Source organism: Hemiscyllium ocellatum, chromosome 2, assembly GCF_020745735.1.
Source record: "Hemiscyllium ocellatum isolate sHemOce1 chromosome 2, sHemOce1.pat.X.cur, whole genome shotgun sequence".
Classification (NCBI taxonomy): Eukaryota; Metazoa; Chordata; class Chondrichthyes; order Orectolobiformes; family Hemiscylliidae; genus Hemiscyllium; species Hemiscyllium ocellatum.
Window position 1 is genome coordinate 141,780,648 of NC_083402.1, and position 17,165 is coordinate 141,797,812.

General features: G+C 40.5%; 1 protein-coding gene across 7 annotated transcripts in view; it reads left to right on the forward strand.

The window, feature by feature from the left end:
• The window catches only part of dennd4c (DENN/MADD domain containing 4C), a 140,091-nt gene that overhangs the window by 31,656 nt on the left and 91,270 nt on the right, over positions 1-17,165 (forward strand). For all 7 annotated transcript variants that reach the window (XM_060840971.1, XM_060840963.1, XM_060840949.1 and 4 more), the window contains one exon: positions 10,790-11,105. In XM_060840971.1, coding sequence (XP_060696954.1) covers positions 10,801-11,105 — 305 coding nt within the window. In that variant the 5' untranslated portion in view covers positions 10,790-10,800. The remainder of the gene's footprint in view (positions 1-10,789; positions 11,106-17,165) is intronic.

Below are 17,165 nucleotides of genomic sequence, written 5' to 3' on the forward strand. Positions count from 1 at the left end.
GGTTTGGAAGGTGTTGCCTGAGGAGCTTGGGTATATTTCTGCAGTACAGTGTTGGTAGAGGAGGAAGTTGATGTTTGTAGATGTGCCAGTAGCATAGGATGCTTTATTCTGGATGTTGTCAAGCTCCTGAGTGGTGTTGGAGCTGCACCCATCCAGGCAAATAGGAAGCATTCACCTGACTTGGGCCTTGTAGATGGTGGACAGGCTATGGGGAGTCAGGACAGGTGTTACTTGCCACAATATTCCTAAGCTCTGACTGCTCAAGTTAGGGATGAACAGCATTATATTTTTCTGAGGGTCTTGAGCCTCTGGAACCCCGTTCCTAAAAAAGACAGTGTAAACAAATCCTTGGAATATTAAGGCAGAGATAGATGGATTCTTGGTAACGAAGCAGGTCAAAGGTCATCGTGGGTAGGCAGGAATGTGGAGTTATCAATCAGCCATGACCTTGTTCAGTGGTAGTGCAGGCTCATACGGACTGTGTTCTGAAATAACATTTTTGTATGATACTTTGACCTCTAACCTTGACACAACCAGTCGAAGATAGATCTTTAATTGAGTATATGCAGTGATTGCAGTTTACCAACGTGTTCGCATTTACTTGGTCCATTTGCTTGAGTTATTATGGTTTACTAACAGAGAAAAAGGCCCTTCGGCCTATTTATCTTCAGTTTGTCTCAATGTTTACTTAAGCTGACTTTCCGTAAAACTAGAGGTCAAAATCTCAAAGGCTTTGGCAAAATTGTGTTGTGAATAGAGTGGGTGATTGTAAATTGTCAAAAGGCTGTTTTCAACTTTGCTTGTACAGATAACAAAGCTACTACTTTTTTTTTACTTCAAAATCGTCTATTTTTCTTAGTCAGAGAAATCCAGAAGTCTGCTTCAAATTGGCTTTGAACATGTCTTGATTAAAAATTGTGGTTTGAGGTTTTTAAATAAACCCTGCATCATGGATTAACTTCTGTGAATGCTTACCAAGCTGAAATGATCTCATTTCTCATTGAATGAGTAATAAAGTTGAGAAGCTACACAGCCAAACCATAAGACATTGTCTTAGTTAAGAAATATGAACTTTGTAATTGTTGTACAAAACTTTTAAAAATTCTCTCACATTTAAAGCAAGTTTGGTTATACTTGTAGATCTACTGAGTTGTTTCATGCCCCTCTTTGTCTGGATCTGATCCATTGGTTGTGGGATTATTTAACTTTATCACATGTTGATTCCACTGTTGGGCATGTTTTGTTTCACCTGATTGGCACCTCATGTTTGATACTTCTGATATTGCTCCTGGCATTCCCCCTGCACTCAATGTGACCTTGAACAATGATTTCCCAGTGATTCTTGTAAGGGGCGCAGTAGATGCCTTGATCTGTGCTCTGGAGGCATAGGTTCAGGGTCATTGGAGGTCTTGGGTAGGCCAGTTGAAAATTGCCCAGTTAAATTCTGTCCATGACATGAAAAATGAATGGGTTTGAGTCAAAGGGAAATGATGTTTAACCAATTGTTTGGAGTTATTTGAAGAAATAACTTGTGCTTAGGATAAAGGGGAGCTACTGGATGTATTGTGCTTAGATTTCGAGAATTGATGAGTTGCCATATCAAATGTTACTGCAGAAATTTAAAGCTCATGGTGTTGGGGGTAACATGGATATGTATAGAAGATTGGAGCTGAAAATGTGTTGCTGGAAAAGCGCAGCAGGTCAGGCAGCATCCAAGGAGCAGGAGAATCGACGTTTCGGGCATGAACCCTTCTTCAGTAATCCAGCAACACATTTTCAGCTCTGATCTCCAGCATCTGCAGTCCTCACTTTCTCCTACATATAGAAGATTAGCTAGCTCCCAGAAAGCAGCAATGAGGAATAAATGGGTCTTTTTTCAGGCTGGTAGGATATCGCAAGTGGTGTGCCATGGGTTGGTGCTATGTTCTCAACTCTTTACAATTTATGGAAATGATTTGGATGAAGGGACCAAAGGTATTGTAGCTAAATCTGTTGTTGATAAAAGCTAGCAGGGAAAATGAGTTGCGAGGAGGACTAAGGAGTGGGCGAAGATCTGGCAACTACAGTACAATGTGGGAAAGTGTGAAATATCCATTCTGGCGGAAAGAATAAAACGTTGCATGTTATCTAAATGGTGCAAGGATGTAAAGAGCTCTGGGTGTTCTGGTGCATGAATCACAGAAGGTACAGCAAATACTTAGGAAAGCTAACAGAATGTTATGTTTTAGTTTGTTGCAAAGAGAATTTGATTGCATAGTACGAAAGTTACGCTGGGCATTGGTGAGGCTTGCATCTGGAGGACTGTGTTTAGTCTTGACACTCATAGGAGGGTGTTAATGCATTTGAAATAGTTCAGAGAAAATTTACTATACGAATGCTTAAAGTGAGCAAATTGACTTCTGAGGAAAGGCGAGGCCTGCACCCTCTGAAATTTAGTTGCAGAGGTGCATTAGTTGAAACATATCAGATCCTGAGAGGACTGGACTGGGTGGATGAGCACAGGATGTGGGAGATCATGTCAGATTAGCTTGATTAAATTTTTCAGAGGTGACCAAGTGTGTAAAAGGCAATATATTTGTAGCTGACTTGAACTTGAGCAAGACTTTTAAGAGCCATTAGGGAGACTGATAGTGAAGGTAACAGCCTCTGAATTTGAAGGAAATTAGGATAATTGGATACAGAAATGGCGAAGTGGCAGGAAAGCACAGGGTGATGGTTGAGGGTGGTTTTGTGACAGGAAACCTGTGTCCATTGGTGTCCCACAAGGATCACTGTTGGAGTCCTTGCTGTTTGTGGTGTATAGGTGGTTTAGACTTGAATGTAGGATGGTTGATCAGGAAGTTTATGGATGGTAAATAGTGAGCATGACAGCTTTAGATTACAGGAGGATAGAGAGTGGCAAGTGGAATTCATTCCAGATGAGTGTGAGGTGATCCACTTGGGTAGGACAAAGAAGGTAAGGGAATACATGATGAACCCTGGGCAATATCGAGGGTCCGAGGTACTTTGATGTGCATGTTCATCACTCTCAAGGTATTGGGGCAGGTAGATCAAGTCATTTAGAAGGCATATGGGATATTTGTCATAATTAAGTGAGGCATGGAGTTTAAAAGTAGGGACGTTATTTCACAGCCACAGTATTGTCTGTGTAGTTCTGGAATCCACATTTTGGAGGGATGTGATTGCACTGTTGGGGCTGCAGAGTAGATTTACCCAAGATGTTGCCCGGGCTGGAGAGTTTTAGTTATGAAGAGAAATTGGACACAGTGAGTGTTTTTCTTTGATGTAGAGGAATCTGAGGATGGAACATGATTGAGATGTATAAAACTATGAAGGGCATAGAGAGGGTCGACAGGAAGAAATTTTCTCCCTTGGAGCGATAATGGCCAGTGAGCATAGATTTCAAGCGATTGGGTACGAAGTTGAGAGGGACATGAGGAAAAGCCCAGAGTGTGTTGGGAATCTGGAATTCTGTCCATCAAGAGAGAGAAATCCTCATAATTTTTAAACATTTCGAAATCCATTTTGCAGTGCCAAGACATAAGAGCCTGTGAGCCAAGTGCTGGAAGGTGGGATTAGAATAGTTAGGTGGTTGTTTTTGACTGTCACAAACTTGATGGGCCAAAGGTCCTTTTTTCTGTGCTGTAGTCTCTAACTCTGATTCTCCTGATGGAAGGATCTAGAACTAGGAGTTGTAATTTCAAATCAAGGAGTCACCTACTTAAGCCAGGACTGAGGAAAAAAAATTCTTTCTCTTTGAGACAATGCTTCAAAAGGCAGAGAGTGCAGAATTTCTTTCATTATTTTAAAGGCAGAGGTAAATATATCTTGCGGTATTCAAGAATCTAAGTCCAGAATTAGGCCACTCAGTCCATTGAGTTCTGCTCTGCCGTTTGATCATTTCTCAACTCCATTCTCATGCCTAAACCCTGTAACCCTTGTTTCCCTTAGCAAGACCCTATCTACCTCTATCTTAAATGCACTCAATGACTTGGCGTCCACTGCATCACCACCCCATGGCTGAAGGAATTCCTCCTCATCTCCGTTCTAAAAGATCATCTGTTCACTTTAAGGCTGTGCCCCCGGGTCCTTGTCTCTCCAACTGGTGGAAACATCTTTTCCGTGTCCACTGTATCCAGGCCTCCTGGTATCCTGTCAGCTACAATCAAATCTCCCTCATCCTTCTAAATCTTGAGTACAGATCCAGACCCCCCAAATGTCCCTCATATGACAAGCCCTTCAGCCCAGGGATCATAGTTGTGAATACCTTGAGACCCTCTCCAGTGCTAGCACATGCTTCTTTAGATATGGGATCCAAAACAGCTGACAAAAGCCTATATAGCCTCAGCAGTACACCTCTACTCTTGTATTCTAGCCCTTTTGAAATGAATGCCAACATGGCAATTGCCTTCCTCACAGCCAACTGAACTTGCATATTAACCTGAAGAGAATTCTGAACTAGGACTCCCAAGTCCCTTTTGTGTTTCACATTTCTGAAGCCTTTCCCTGCGTAGAAAATAATTTATACCTCTCTTCCTTACAAAATCAAGAACCTCTCACTTTGTCATGTCATATTCCATCTCCCACTTAGTTGCCCACTCCCCTAGCATGTCCAAATCCTTCAGGAGCCTCCCCATTTCCTCAAAGCTAGCTATCTGTCCGTCCATTGACCACCTGTGTCATCTGCAACAATGCCCTCAGTTCCATCATCAAGATGATTCATGTATAATGTCACTAGTTGTGGTCCCAAGGCAGATCCCTATGGAATTCCAATAGTCCTTAGCTGCCATCCTGAAAAAGACCCCTTTGTCACTACTTTTAGCTTTATGCCAGCCAGTCAATCCTCTATCCATGCCAACACTATGGGCTCTTATTTAGTAGTGTCCTATGCTGCACCTTGTCAAAGGCCTTCTTGAACTCTGAACAGGTCACATGGGCTCTCCCTTGTCATACTTGCTCATCATACTTTTCAGGCCTGATCTCACGTCGGCAAAGTTGTGCTGACGCCACCCTGTTGTATCATGCACTTCCGAGTACTCTGCACTATCATCCTTAATAACTGGATAGAATAACTGGCCCATAGTTTCCTTTCCCTCCCTTCTTAAATAGGAGTGTTACGTTTGCCACTTTGCAGTCTACGGGACCCTCCATGTCTTCGATGAGGAGTCCAATACCAAGGAGATAAAGATTATCGGGATTAGTGGGAACAGAGTTGAAGTTAAAATCAGATTGGCCGTGATCTTATTTAATGGCTGAGTGACTTACTCTTGTTCCTTATTTGTATGTTTGAATCTGCACTAGTACCTCCTTGTCAATGTAAAATTTTGGCACGACTCCTGTTATGTAGCTTGGGACATTTGACCATGTTAGAGATACAACATAAATTTAAGTTGTTGAATAGTCACTGCATAAGTGTGTGAAATGTAGCAATTTTGTAATTACATCTTTCTCTCCACAACATTTGTGTCTCCATGTCAATGTTAACTTTGTACACTTATAAAACAATGCCACTGCCAAGTACATAGTTGCTGGATGTGATCTAAATGAAATGTAAACACAGTATTTAACTTTAATAGATCAGGAGTAATTCCTTAATTTTCAAACTGTACAAAACTCTTAAATTTGTCTTGGGTCAGAATGTCTGACTTTGAACAAGTTGCTACGCAAGTATATGCTCATGTCAGTTCTTGTTTCTTGTCATATAACATTAAATCTATGTATGTGGCTTGCATTCTCCAGAATTTTTGTCTTCGTAAAGAAAATGTTTTGGACATAATTTGTTTGGAACCTTTCTGATATGGCACTTCCAGTTTACTCGCAATCCATTCCATTCAAATTGTTACAGCTTCCCTAAACATTGGCATAACCATAGTAAAAGTCTTTTATTTAAAAAGCATGCAAAAATGTCTGCATTGAAGCAACTGAAATGAAGAAAACCACTTCGTCAGAAGTTGATGACTCATTGGGAAAATAAATTGCAAGGGACAGAATTTACAGTGTACTTTTTCCAAGTTAGGCAGACTCCTTTAAACTAGCTGTGTGCCTTGTTAGTTGCAGCTAATTTGCTGCAAAGGTGTTGTTTTTTTTAAAGTTTACTTCCTCTGAGGTCCATTTGCACAAGCGCACTGGAACCTGTGACATCACCTTAACTCTTCTTGCTAATTGAAAATATCCAAATTCTCCAAACAAAATATTTCTGTTTTAAAGTAAGCATAGGAGTAAAAGCAGGTCTGTTAAATTACACACACATTGTTCTCTTACCCATTGTGACTAAAGTGACTGTGTGTGTGTAAATTGAAAATAAAATATATTATCACACTCAAATGGAATGAAACAGTTATAGTTGAGTGAAGTTTCATGTTTTTTGTGACAACTGTTTGATATCATCTGTGAGAGAACTACTCAAGTGCTCATAATCATTTCAGAATTTTGACCATGTACTTGTAAACGAAGTAAAACACAAGCAAATATAAAATAAAACAATGCTTTTCTGCTGTTTCTTTCTGAGAGAAGCCAATGTAATTTTGGATTGAGCGTTCTAAGTCATTCTTCTAAGAATGGCAGAGATTCTCCAGATTAAGTATACCAGAATAAAATGTGGTACGATGACTTCCAGTGAAACAGGAAGTAGCAAATGCTCAACATGCATCAATACTTCCTGTGATTTTTAACTGTTGAACTAGTTTCTATCATTATTTTATATGAGGTTTCCTCCTCCTTGCTTTGAAAATATTTGGCACAGACTAAAAGGCACATTGAATTTATTATGTTTGTAAGAAATGTGACATAAGGCTAAAGTGACCAAAGTGCACTCATATAATGTGCATCCAATCAGGATGAATGAGATGGCCAGCCAATCCCAACTTAAATTAAAGCAAAAAAGTTCTGATAATATTCAGTAAGTTGGATCACACGGTGGAAAGGTAATTGGTTAAGAACATGAAAAATGCGCAAGAGTGAACTCTTGAGCCCTTCTAGCATGCTGGTTAATTCAGTTGATCTACCTCACGCAGGCTTGCATAGCTCTCCTTCTTTATTGATTCCGAGTAACCAAAACTCATTTGGACTCTGCTTAGTCGTGGAATATTTTCAAATCAGCCATTGGCAGTCTGTGACGTAGTGTTCTAAATGTTCACAACTCTTTGGGTTCTTGCTCTACCCTCACTTATAAAGTGGCACATTTCTTATTCTGAGACTGAGCCCAAGATTTAGACTTCTGTCAAGGTAAAACCTTGCTGCATCTGTCAGATTGAATATGTGAAGAAGTTTGTTTCAGTTATATCATCATGATGTGTATGAATATGAATATGTTACCATTCCTCTTCTGAAGTTTAGGAAATCTAATAAACCTGTTGTGCCCCTATTGGATTGCTTTGCATATTACCCCAAAAGTAGTTATTAAATGATGGCATGGAAAGCCAAATGCTTGGAAATCAAATGCTGTTGCCCCATCTAAATGTTACAGATTTGTATTGATATTAAAAATTCACACAAGACCAGGTTATAGTCCAACAGGTTTATTTGGAAGGACTAGCTTTCGGAGGACTGCTCCTTCGTCAGGTGGTGGTGGAGTATATACCACAAGTGAAGCACGAGCTTTCGAAGCAGTGCTTTGAATGCTCGTGCTTCCAAATAAACTTGTTACACTGTCACCTGATGTTTTGTGATCTTTTTTAACTTTGTACACCCCGGTCCAACAACAGAACCTCAAAATCATTGTGTTTATGTGGCATTTTAACCTAGAGCACGATGTCCTAAGAAATGTGCATGAAACTCAATTTACATCCATCAGATTTAGGCAGATGGAAAACAGCTTGACCAGAGGCAGATTTTAAGAAGAAATGAGGAAGTGGCAATTTTGACTTTGGGGCCGAGACAGCTAATCATTCAATCACTGGTATTGAAAGAAGGATGCACAAAAGAGGCACAGCCTAAAGAATGCAGGATGGGAGGAGGTTAACATATTTGAAAATTAGCATGAGCTTTTCAAAATTGATTCACTGCGAGACCAGGAGTGAATGCAGTAAGGTGAACAGGATGCTGTGAGAGTTAAGGTATAGATATTAGTGTTTTAGTCAGCTGAAATTTGAGCATGCAAGGTCTAATGCCAGCTGGAAGAGCATTAGAGTAGTTTAACTCTAGCAATAACTGAGGCCTGGATCAAGGTTTCCATTGCTGATGGACCTTGAGGCAATGCTACACAGGTACAAGTAGGTAACTGGGGTGTTAGGATCTGGGGTAAGGAGGCTAACTTGGAGTTATATTGGACAGCTAGATTTTTGTTCATTGAATATTTAATGTTGGGCATGCATTAAGAAGATTAGATGGTGAAGGAGTCAGACCTTTACCAGTTATAAGAAGAAAGTGAGGACTGCAGATGCAGGAGATCAGAGTCAGAAAGTGTGGTGCTGGAAAAGCACACAAGATCAGGCAGCATCAGAGGAGCAGGGCAGTCGACGTTTCTGAGAAAAGTTCTTCATCAGAAAGGTCTTCATTTGGGCTTCTGTTCGAATCGTCGACTCTGCTGATGCTGCCTGACCTGCTACATGTTTCCAGCACCACGCTTTTAACTTTACCAGTTAGACAATGCTTTCACTGAGGATTTATGAAGATCTGGAATTGGTACCATCAGGTACATTTGGGTCATTTCCCAAAATTAGTCAATAGTCAGGAATATCCCTTTGATGCAACAAGCCAATGAGATAGAAGTAAATCTGTTTTCAGAGGAGCTTCTGAACAGGTTGATTATGAAAGGCGTATTTTAAATAAAACATAAAGATTTCTTCGGCTTGGGAAGGCTTTAGCAAGAGAAATTTGTACGTGTAGTCTATCTTTGCAGACTATGTTCGAGCCAAGTGTTTTGCACTGACCTTTACTGGATCAGTTCTGCAGAAGTTGTTAGGAGGACTGAGCTGAAAATTGTCAAAACTCAGTACAGTTTTTACATCACTTTGTTACAGGGTAAGAGAACCCGTATCAATATCATCGGTGCTTCGAGCATGCACTTCTTCAGTGAGATTCACCTTGCTGCCTTCTCCTCTCCTCTCTCTGCCCCCCCCGCCCCCACAATAATCTTTCTGCCTTTAACTTATCAAGAATCTGTCTGCCTTCACCTTAAAGTAGTATTAGTATAATCTGTTCCCTGTCACTTCACTCCCTGTGGTGTCACTTATATTTTTTATCCATTTGGGTATTCGTTGTTTGCATCTGAACTCCCAACTGGTTCCCTGTCACCTCTTTTGCCCTTTTCAACTGATGCTGATCTTGAGACTGTGAGACATCTTCGAAAAAAATGAAATGCGTACTTTCTTCCATCATGAAATTCTTAGGTTTGCACTTTTTTCCAGCTGACTCCATCAAAAGGGTTGATGTATTTCAATCAATTAACAAAATTTGACCTTAGCTAACATTTTAAAGATGATTCTGTTCTGAAAAGTGTTTTTTGATCTTTTTTGACTTGACCAATTCCTCTAAACTAAATTTTACACCACTGTTTCCCCCCCCCCCCCTCAATTTTGCATGCCTTGCTAAGATGTCTTCTGAGTTCTCAAGAATCTCTTTTATCTTGCCTACAGAGTAAACTGAAATAGACACAGCTATATATTTGGATAAAATTAGGACTGCAGATGCTATAGATCAGAGCTGAAAAATGTGTTGCTGGAAAAGCGCAGCTGTTCAGGCAGCATGCCAGGAGCAGGAGAATTGACGTTGCGGGCATAAGCCTTTCCTGAAGAAGGGCTTATACCCGAAACGTCGATTCTCCTGCTCCTTGGATGCTGCCTGACCTGCTGTGCTTTTCTAGCAACACATTTCACAGCTATATATTTGTGGACAACTCTTACAAATATTAGGTGATGGGGAGGTCCTGTGTATTAACTATATTGGTCAGGGCAACCTTTGGTCTGTTGTCAGTTTCTGGTGAGTTACCTAATCTAGGTTAGAATGGCCTCGGTGCTACAGTTGCTAGCTCAGGAAGGGAATGTAGACTGGTCTAGACCGTAGACTCTGCGATGGCTTAGCGGTATTTTCACTGGACAGTTCATCTCGAGACCAAGGTAAATGTTCTAGGCACCCAGGTTTGAATCCTGCCATGGCGGATGGTGGAATTTAAATTCAATGAAAATCTGGAGTTGAGTGTTTAATGATGGCCATGAATCGATTGTTGGAAATACCCAATTGGCTCACTGATTCCTTTTTAGGGAAGTAAATCTGCCAATGTTACCTGGTCTGGCCAAATACCCAATATGGGTGACTCTAGACTCAATATGGGTGACTCCTGACTGCCCTCTGGCCATTTAGGACAGGCAATAAATGTTGGCCTCACCAGTGACGCCCATATCTGATGAATGAATAAAACTTTGTTGGAAGCTCAATTTATGGTTTTAATGAGGATAGAAACAAAACAGGTGCAAGAGTAGGCCATTCAGCCCATCAAGCCTGTGCCACCATTGTTAAATTGGATGTCCTCAAACTTTGGCTTGTTGACATTTAATTGTCACCCATATTATTAATTACGGTCACTTGGAGGGGGACATTTAACTGGAATAAAGTGCAAATAGATTAGATGCTCGGGACATGAGAGATGATTTGTAAAGTAACTTTTGGCAGGAATTAATGACATTACTTCACATTGAAAACAGACAACATTGATTGCACCAGAAAGAACTTAGATTTTAAAAGCTAAGAGTTGCCTGGTTCATCTGAAATGTTAGGAATTATATGTACATGTTGTGCTGTCTACTCATGTATTGTGAAGAATTGCTAAGTTTCTACTCTGATCCTTTCTTAGGAACACCAGCCATGATTGAAGATAAAGGCCCCAGGGTTAGTGACTACTTTGTAGTCGCAGGCCTAACTGACACATCTACACCATTGGAAGAAGAAATCACGATATCAGAGACTAAATCAACAGGACCAAAAGCACCAATAACAGACCTTGCTGTCATCATCAAATCGGCAGGAGAAAATGTACCAGAAGGTTACACTTGCATTGAGACTACTCCTACGGGACTTCAGGCAAACTTGAATTTTGGGAGCTTGAAAAGCCCAGAAATGCATCTTTGCTACAAAAGGGGGCGTGACAAACCACCTCTGATTGATATTGGGTAAGTTAGTTAATATTCTAAGGTGATTGGGAGAAGAAGGGTCAAGAAAATAATACATCATTACAATGTGTTTAATTTAGTCTGCAGTTGTGTGTAATTTATTGGGCACTAAGTGGCTTATTGCAGTTCTTGGTAGCCAACTAAAATTTTACCTTCACTGTATAAACTCTGGAAACAGCAACATGTCATCAGAGGGCAGGTTAGTGTTTTTTTATGAAATAATTGCAGTGATGTGGTGCAAAGTTGGGCACATGGACGTACTTGATTTCTTTCCCCGTGGATGTCTTGATCTGAGTTAAGTGTACCATTTGAAATGCAGAGTGGAGGTACAAACTCGGTTTCAGTAGTTATAAATCACACAACACCAGGTTATCGTGCTGGTTTGGGCTATAACCTGGTGTTGTGTGATTTTTAACTTTGTACACCTCAGTCAACACTGGCACCTGTCTCAGTAGGGAGATCTGAAAATGAGTCTGTGCTTTGACACCATCTGCAGGCAATTGATTGCCAATGTTCATGTTATCGGGGAATCACCATACCCCAGTCTTAATTTTAAGTATGATGTATCTCTCATGTTGCTACTTTTTCAAAGCTAGAAAAAGTGTTTGAATATTTGTATAAATTGTATTGAGCTCACCATGCTCACATGGGGACTGATGTGTTTCCTGGCTTATTGTCCCTTCCGTCTGTTCTCGTCTTCTCCAAACCCATTTGAATCAGGTATGTGTCTTTGTGTCATCAAAATGTAAATTGTTTTCGGTTGTTGAAATCAAATTTGATTAACTGCATTTGTGTTTTTCACTCAAACCTAGAATGTTGTGTATTCCTGCATAGTCTGATTTTGATAAGGTGCCAAATTGTGCACAGGTTTTGTCAATTGCTTGATGCAAACTGAAATGAATTTTACATTATTTCACCTTTATAAATCTTACCATAATTCAACTCTTGCGATTAAATTGTCCAGTGGCACTTCAGGAAAAACATCTGTTTTTATTTCATTCTCACTAAACCTTTCATTAGGAGATGCACTTGTTTAGTAAAGTTATCTTGTTGAGTAAAATTACCTGTCCATTAACCTTAAAGCCCCAATACACAGGGAAATCATCAATTTCCTAAACATCAGAGCATTTAAATTGGCACAAGACTGCAGGCATGTTCTGGGCAATCTGGGTAATAAATGCCATTGTTTGCAAATTCTATCAGATCGAATGGAACCAGGGAGATGGTGAGGAAAGAGATCAATCTGAGACTGGTACAGTTGAGAAAAGAAGTGAGCCAAACAGTCAGGGCAGGCAGGGGACAAAGCAGAGAACAAGGTAGGACTGATAACTTAACCTGCATTTATTTTAATGCAAGAGGCCTCACAGGGAAGGCAGATTGACTCCAGGGCATGGGACTGGGACATCATAGCAATTACAGAAACATGGTTCAAGGATGGACAGGACTGGCAACTTAAAGTTCCAGGATGCAAATACTGCAGGAAGGGCAGAAAGGGAAGTGGAGGGGGAACATTTTTGATAAAGGATAGCATTACAGCTATGCTGACGGAGGATATTCCCGGAAATATATCCAGGGAAGTTATTTGGGTGGAACTCAGAAATAAGAAAGGGGCAATTATCTTATTGGGATTGTATTATGCATCCCCTCATAGTCAGCAGGAAATAGAAAAACAAATTTGTAAGGAGATCTCAGTTATCTGTAAGAATAATAGGGTGGTTATAGTAGGGGATTTTAACTTTCCAAACATAGACTGAGACTGCCATTGTGTTAAGAGTTTAGATGGAGAGGAATTTGTTAAGTGTGTACAAGAAAATTTTCTGATTCAATATGTGGATGTACCTGCAAGAAAAGATGTAAAATTTGACCTACTCTTGGGAAATGAGGCAGGACAGGTGACTGAGGTGTCAGTGGGGGAGCACTTTGGGCCAGACACCATCATTTTATTTGTTTTAAAATAGTGATGGAAAACAATAGTGGATCTAAAAGTTGAAATGACAAGTTCTAAATTGGAGAAAGGCCAATTTTGACGGTATTAGGCAAGAACTTTCAACAGCTGACTAGCGGCAGATGTTCGCAGGTAAAGAAAGGGACAGCTGGAAAATGGGAAGCTTTCAGAAAGACCCAGAGACAATCTATTCCTCTTTGGGTGAAAGGAAAGCCTGGTAGATATAGGGAATGCTGAATGACCAAAGAAGTTGAGGATTTGGTTAAGAAAACGAAGGAAGCATATGTCAGGTATAGACAGGGTAGATCGAGTGAATCCTTAGAGTATAAAGAAAGTAGGAGTATACTTAAGAGGGAAATCAGGAGGGAAAAAAGGGGACATGAGATAGCTTTGGCAAATAAAATTAAGGAGAATCCAAAGGGTTTTTACGAATACATTAAGGACAAAAAGGGAACGAGGGAGAGAATAGGGCCCCTCAACAAGGCAGCAAGATCAGCAAGGCGGTCTCAGTGTGGAGTTACATGAAGTGGGGAGATACTAAACAAGTATTTTGCATCAGTTTTTACTGTGGGAAAGGACGTGGAAGATATAGAATGTAGGGAAATAGATGGTGACATCTTGAAAAATGCCCATATTACAGAGGAAGAAGTGCTGGATGTATTGAAACGCATAAAAGTAGATAAATCCCCAGGACCTGATCAGGTGTACCCTAGAACTCTGTGGGAAGTGAGGGAAGTGATTAATGCACCCCTTGCTGAGATATTTGTTTACTCGATAGTCACAGATGAGTGCTAGAAGACTGGGAAGTTGACTAACGTGGTGCCACTGTTCAAGAAAGGTGTTAAGGACAAGCCAGGGAACTATAGACCAGTGAGCCTGATGTCGTTGGTGGGCATGTTGTTGGAGGGAATCCTGAGGGACAGGATGTGCATGTATTTGGAAAGGCAAGGACTGATCAGGGATAGTCAACATGGCTTTTTGCATATGAAATCATGTCTCACAAACTTCTTCAAAAACTCAATCAAGTAGCAAAGAGGATTGATGAGGGGAGAGCGATAGACATGATCTATATGGACTTGATAAGGCGTTTGACAAGGTTCCCCATGGTAGACTGGTTAGCAAATTAGATCTCACGGGATGCAGGGAGAACTAGCTGTTTGGAAACATAACTGGCTCAAAGGTAGAAGACAGATGGTGATGGTGGCCTGTGACTAGTGGAGTGTCTCAATGATCTGTGCTGGGTTCACTACTTTTCTTCATTTTTATGTAAATGATTTGGATGCGAGCATAAGAAGTACAGTTAGCAAGTTTGCAGATGATGCCAAAATTGGAGATGTAGTGGAAAATGAAGAGGGTTACCTCAGATTACAACAGGATCTTGACCAGATGGTCCAACGGGCTGAGGAGTGGCAGATGGAGTTTAATTTAGATAAATGTGTAGTTCTGCATTTTGGGAATCCATGTCTTAGCAGGACTTAGACACTTTACTGGTAAGATCCTAGGGGGCGTTGATAAACAAAGAGGTCTTGGAGTACGGGTTCATAGCTCCTTGAAAGTGGAGTCGCAGGTAGGTGGAATAGTGGAGAAGGCATCTGCTATGCTTTTCTTTTATTGGTCAGAGTATTGAGTACAGGAGTTGAAAGGTCATGTTGCAAATGTACAGGATATTTGTTCGGTCACTGTTGGAATATTGCGTGCAGTTCCGGTCTCCTTCCTATCGGAAAGATGTTGTGAAACTTGAAAGGGTACAGAGAAGACTTACAAGGATGTTGCCAGGTTTGGAGGATTTGAGCTATAGGGAGATATTGAATAGGCTGGAGCTGTTTTCCCTGGAGCGTTGGAGGCTGAGGGGTTACATTACCGAAGTTTATAAAATCATGAAGGGCATGGATAGGATAACTAGGTAAAGTCTTTTTGCTGGGGTCAGGGCATCCAGATCTAGAGGGCATAGGTTTAGGGTAAGAGGGGAAAGATATAAAAGAAACGTAAGGGGCAACCTTTTCGGAGTGGTACGTGTGTGGAATGAGCTCCCAAAGAAAGTGGTGGAGACTAATACAATTGTGACATTGAAAAGGCATCTGGATGGGTATATGAATAGGACAGGTTTGGAGGGATATGGGCCAAGTGCTGGCAGGTGGGACTGAACTGGACTCAGTTGGGATATTTGATCAGCATGGATGAGTGAGACCAAAAGGTCTGTTTCCGTGCTGTACATCTCTATAACTCTAAATTTGTTTTATCAAAAATATAGGTGATGCGCACTTTTGCCCAAAGCCACCACCCCAAACGCACATTCAAGAGCCTCGTGAGCACACAGTTTAATGATTACATGTTTGTTTCTAATGTGGTCAATACATCTCACGTAATTCACAGTATGTGAGAAGCTTCTAAGTATAATGATGTATCGTCTATGTAATGACAAGGATGGTTTAAGTTGTGTCTGTGATTGTTAAGTATGGAATTAGTCTGTAATAGTTTAACTTTTTCTGGGTAGATATTTTACTTAATTTTATCAGAACCGTCCTCCGTATCCAAATTAAATGGAGACTTTTCAGGGATCCTACTGTTAAATGATTGCCCAGTGGAGTATTAAATTTACAGGCAATTCCTTCAGAGTCTACTATAATGGGGAGTCTGCAGTGTCCTCCTTTAAAACCTCTATCTGCAGTGGCACAATAACTGTGATCAATAGAAATTCTGCCCCTAAGTTGACAAACAGTAAAAGAAGCCGCCTTTTCTTTGGTGTCCTGGAGTTCTAATTCGCACCTTAGTGGATAGGTTTTGGCCTGGGTCCTTGTCCTTTGATCAACCAGTTCATTGGTTTGTCTCTGGCCAGAACTAGTAGATAGTCAGGATCTGTCATCTGAAGGTTATAAGAAATAGGGGCAGGAATGGGCCTTTTGATCTCTTGTGCCTTCTTCACTACAGAGGACTTGATTGATCTGTTTGTGGCTTTAACAGCACTTGTCCCCCGTAACTTTTACTTTCCTTGTCACTCACATGCCCTTCTCCATTATCCAACTTGATTTTGAAATTAAAAGACAACATAAACTATGTAGCCTCCCATTCCTAACAATGCAGTGAGGATTTTTGCTCCAACCACTCTTCAACAATTCCAGATCCCCATCACCCTTTGAGTGAAAACAAATCTGCTTTAACTCACCTCCAATCATTCAACTAATTACATTAAATCTAGACTTCTAGTTATTGACATCCCTGCTAAGGGAAACAGATTCTTCATATTCACAAGGGGACTGAAACTTCAAATACCTCCATCAAATCTCCCATTAATCTGTACTGTTTGAAAGAAAGTAATAGCTTTTCCAACTTTCTCAATTCCAATAGCTAAATTTATCCATTGCTGTCACACCTTTGTAAATATCCTCAATCTCTCCTCAAGTGTGATGTTCTCCTACCCAGCATGTGATTACCAGAACTGCAAGCAGTATTCTAGATGCAGTGTTTTGTCATTCTGACCATAGCATTCTGCAATTGTAGCTAGTAAAGTAACTGAGTGCATTCCCTCAGTTGTTTTGATTGCATTTGAATTGTCATTTTTCTGATTTGCATCAAATATGCACCCCCTCCCTTTAATGGAGACCATTATATGCACCCCCTCCTATATGCACCCACTCCCTTTAATGGAGACCATGATATGCACCCCCTCCCTTTAATGGAGACCATGATATGCACCCCCTCCCTTTAATGGAGACCATGATAGTTGCATCCAAAGCAAGACCCTTGTTCTCAGCTTTTTTCATATGATCAGAAGTTTGTAATTTGCTTCACAGATAATGGATAATTTGTGAAATATTGATCCTCTATACTTCAGTAAATTCCTATGCGTGTGGCTGCGTGCCATAAATCTGTGGTTTCAAAACTTCTTGGTTGAATTATCAATTTTCAAATTGCTCAAATTTATCAACTGAATTGTAAAAACATTAATGATCCAAACAAATGTAGACTATTCATTCGGATGATGACTGATCTGATTTTGGTATTAACTCACTTCTCTGCTTGGCTGCAATAGCCTTCAACTGCCTTGGCCATCCCAAATCTATTTCACTCACTGTCTCTGCATCTGCCTTATCTAATCCCCTTACAATCTTATACTT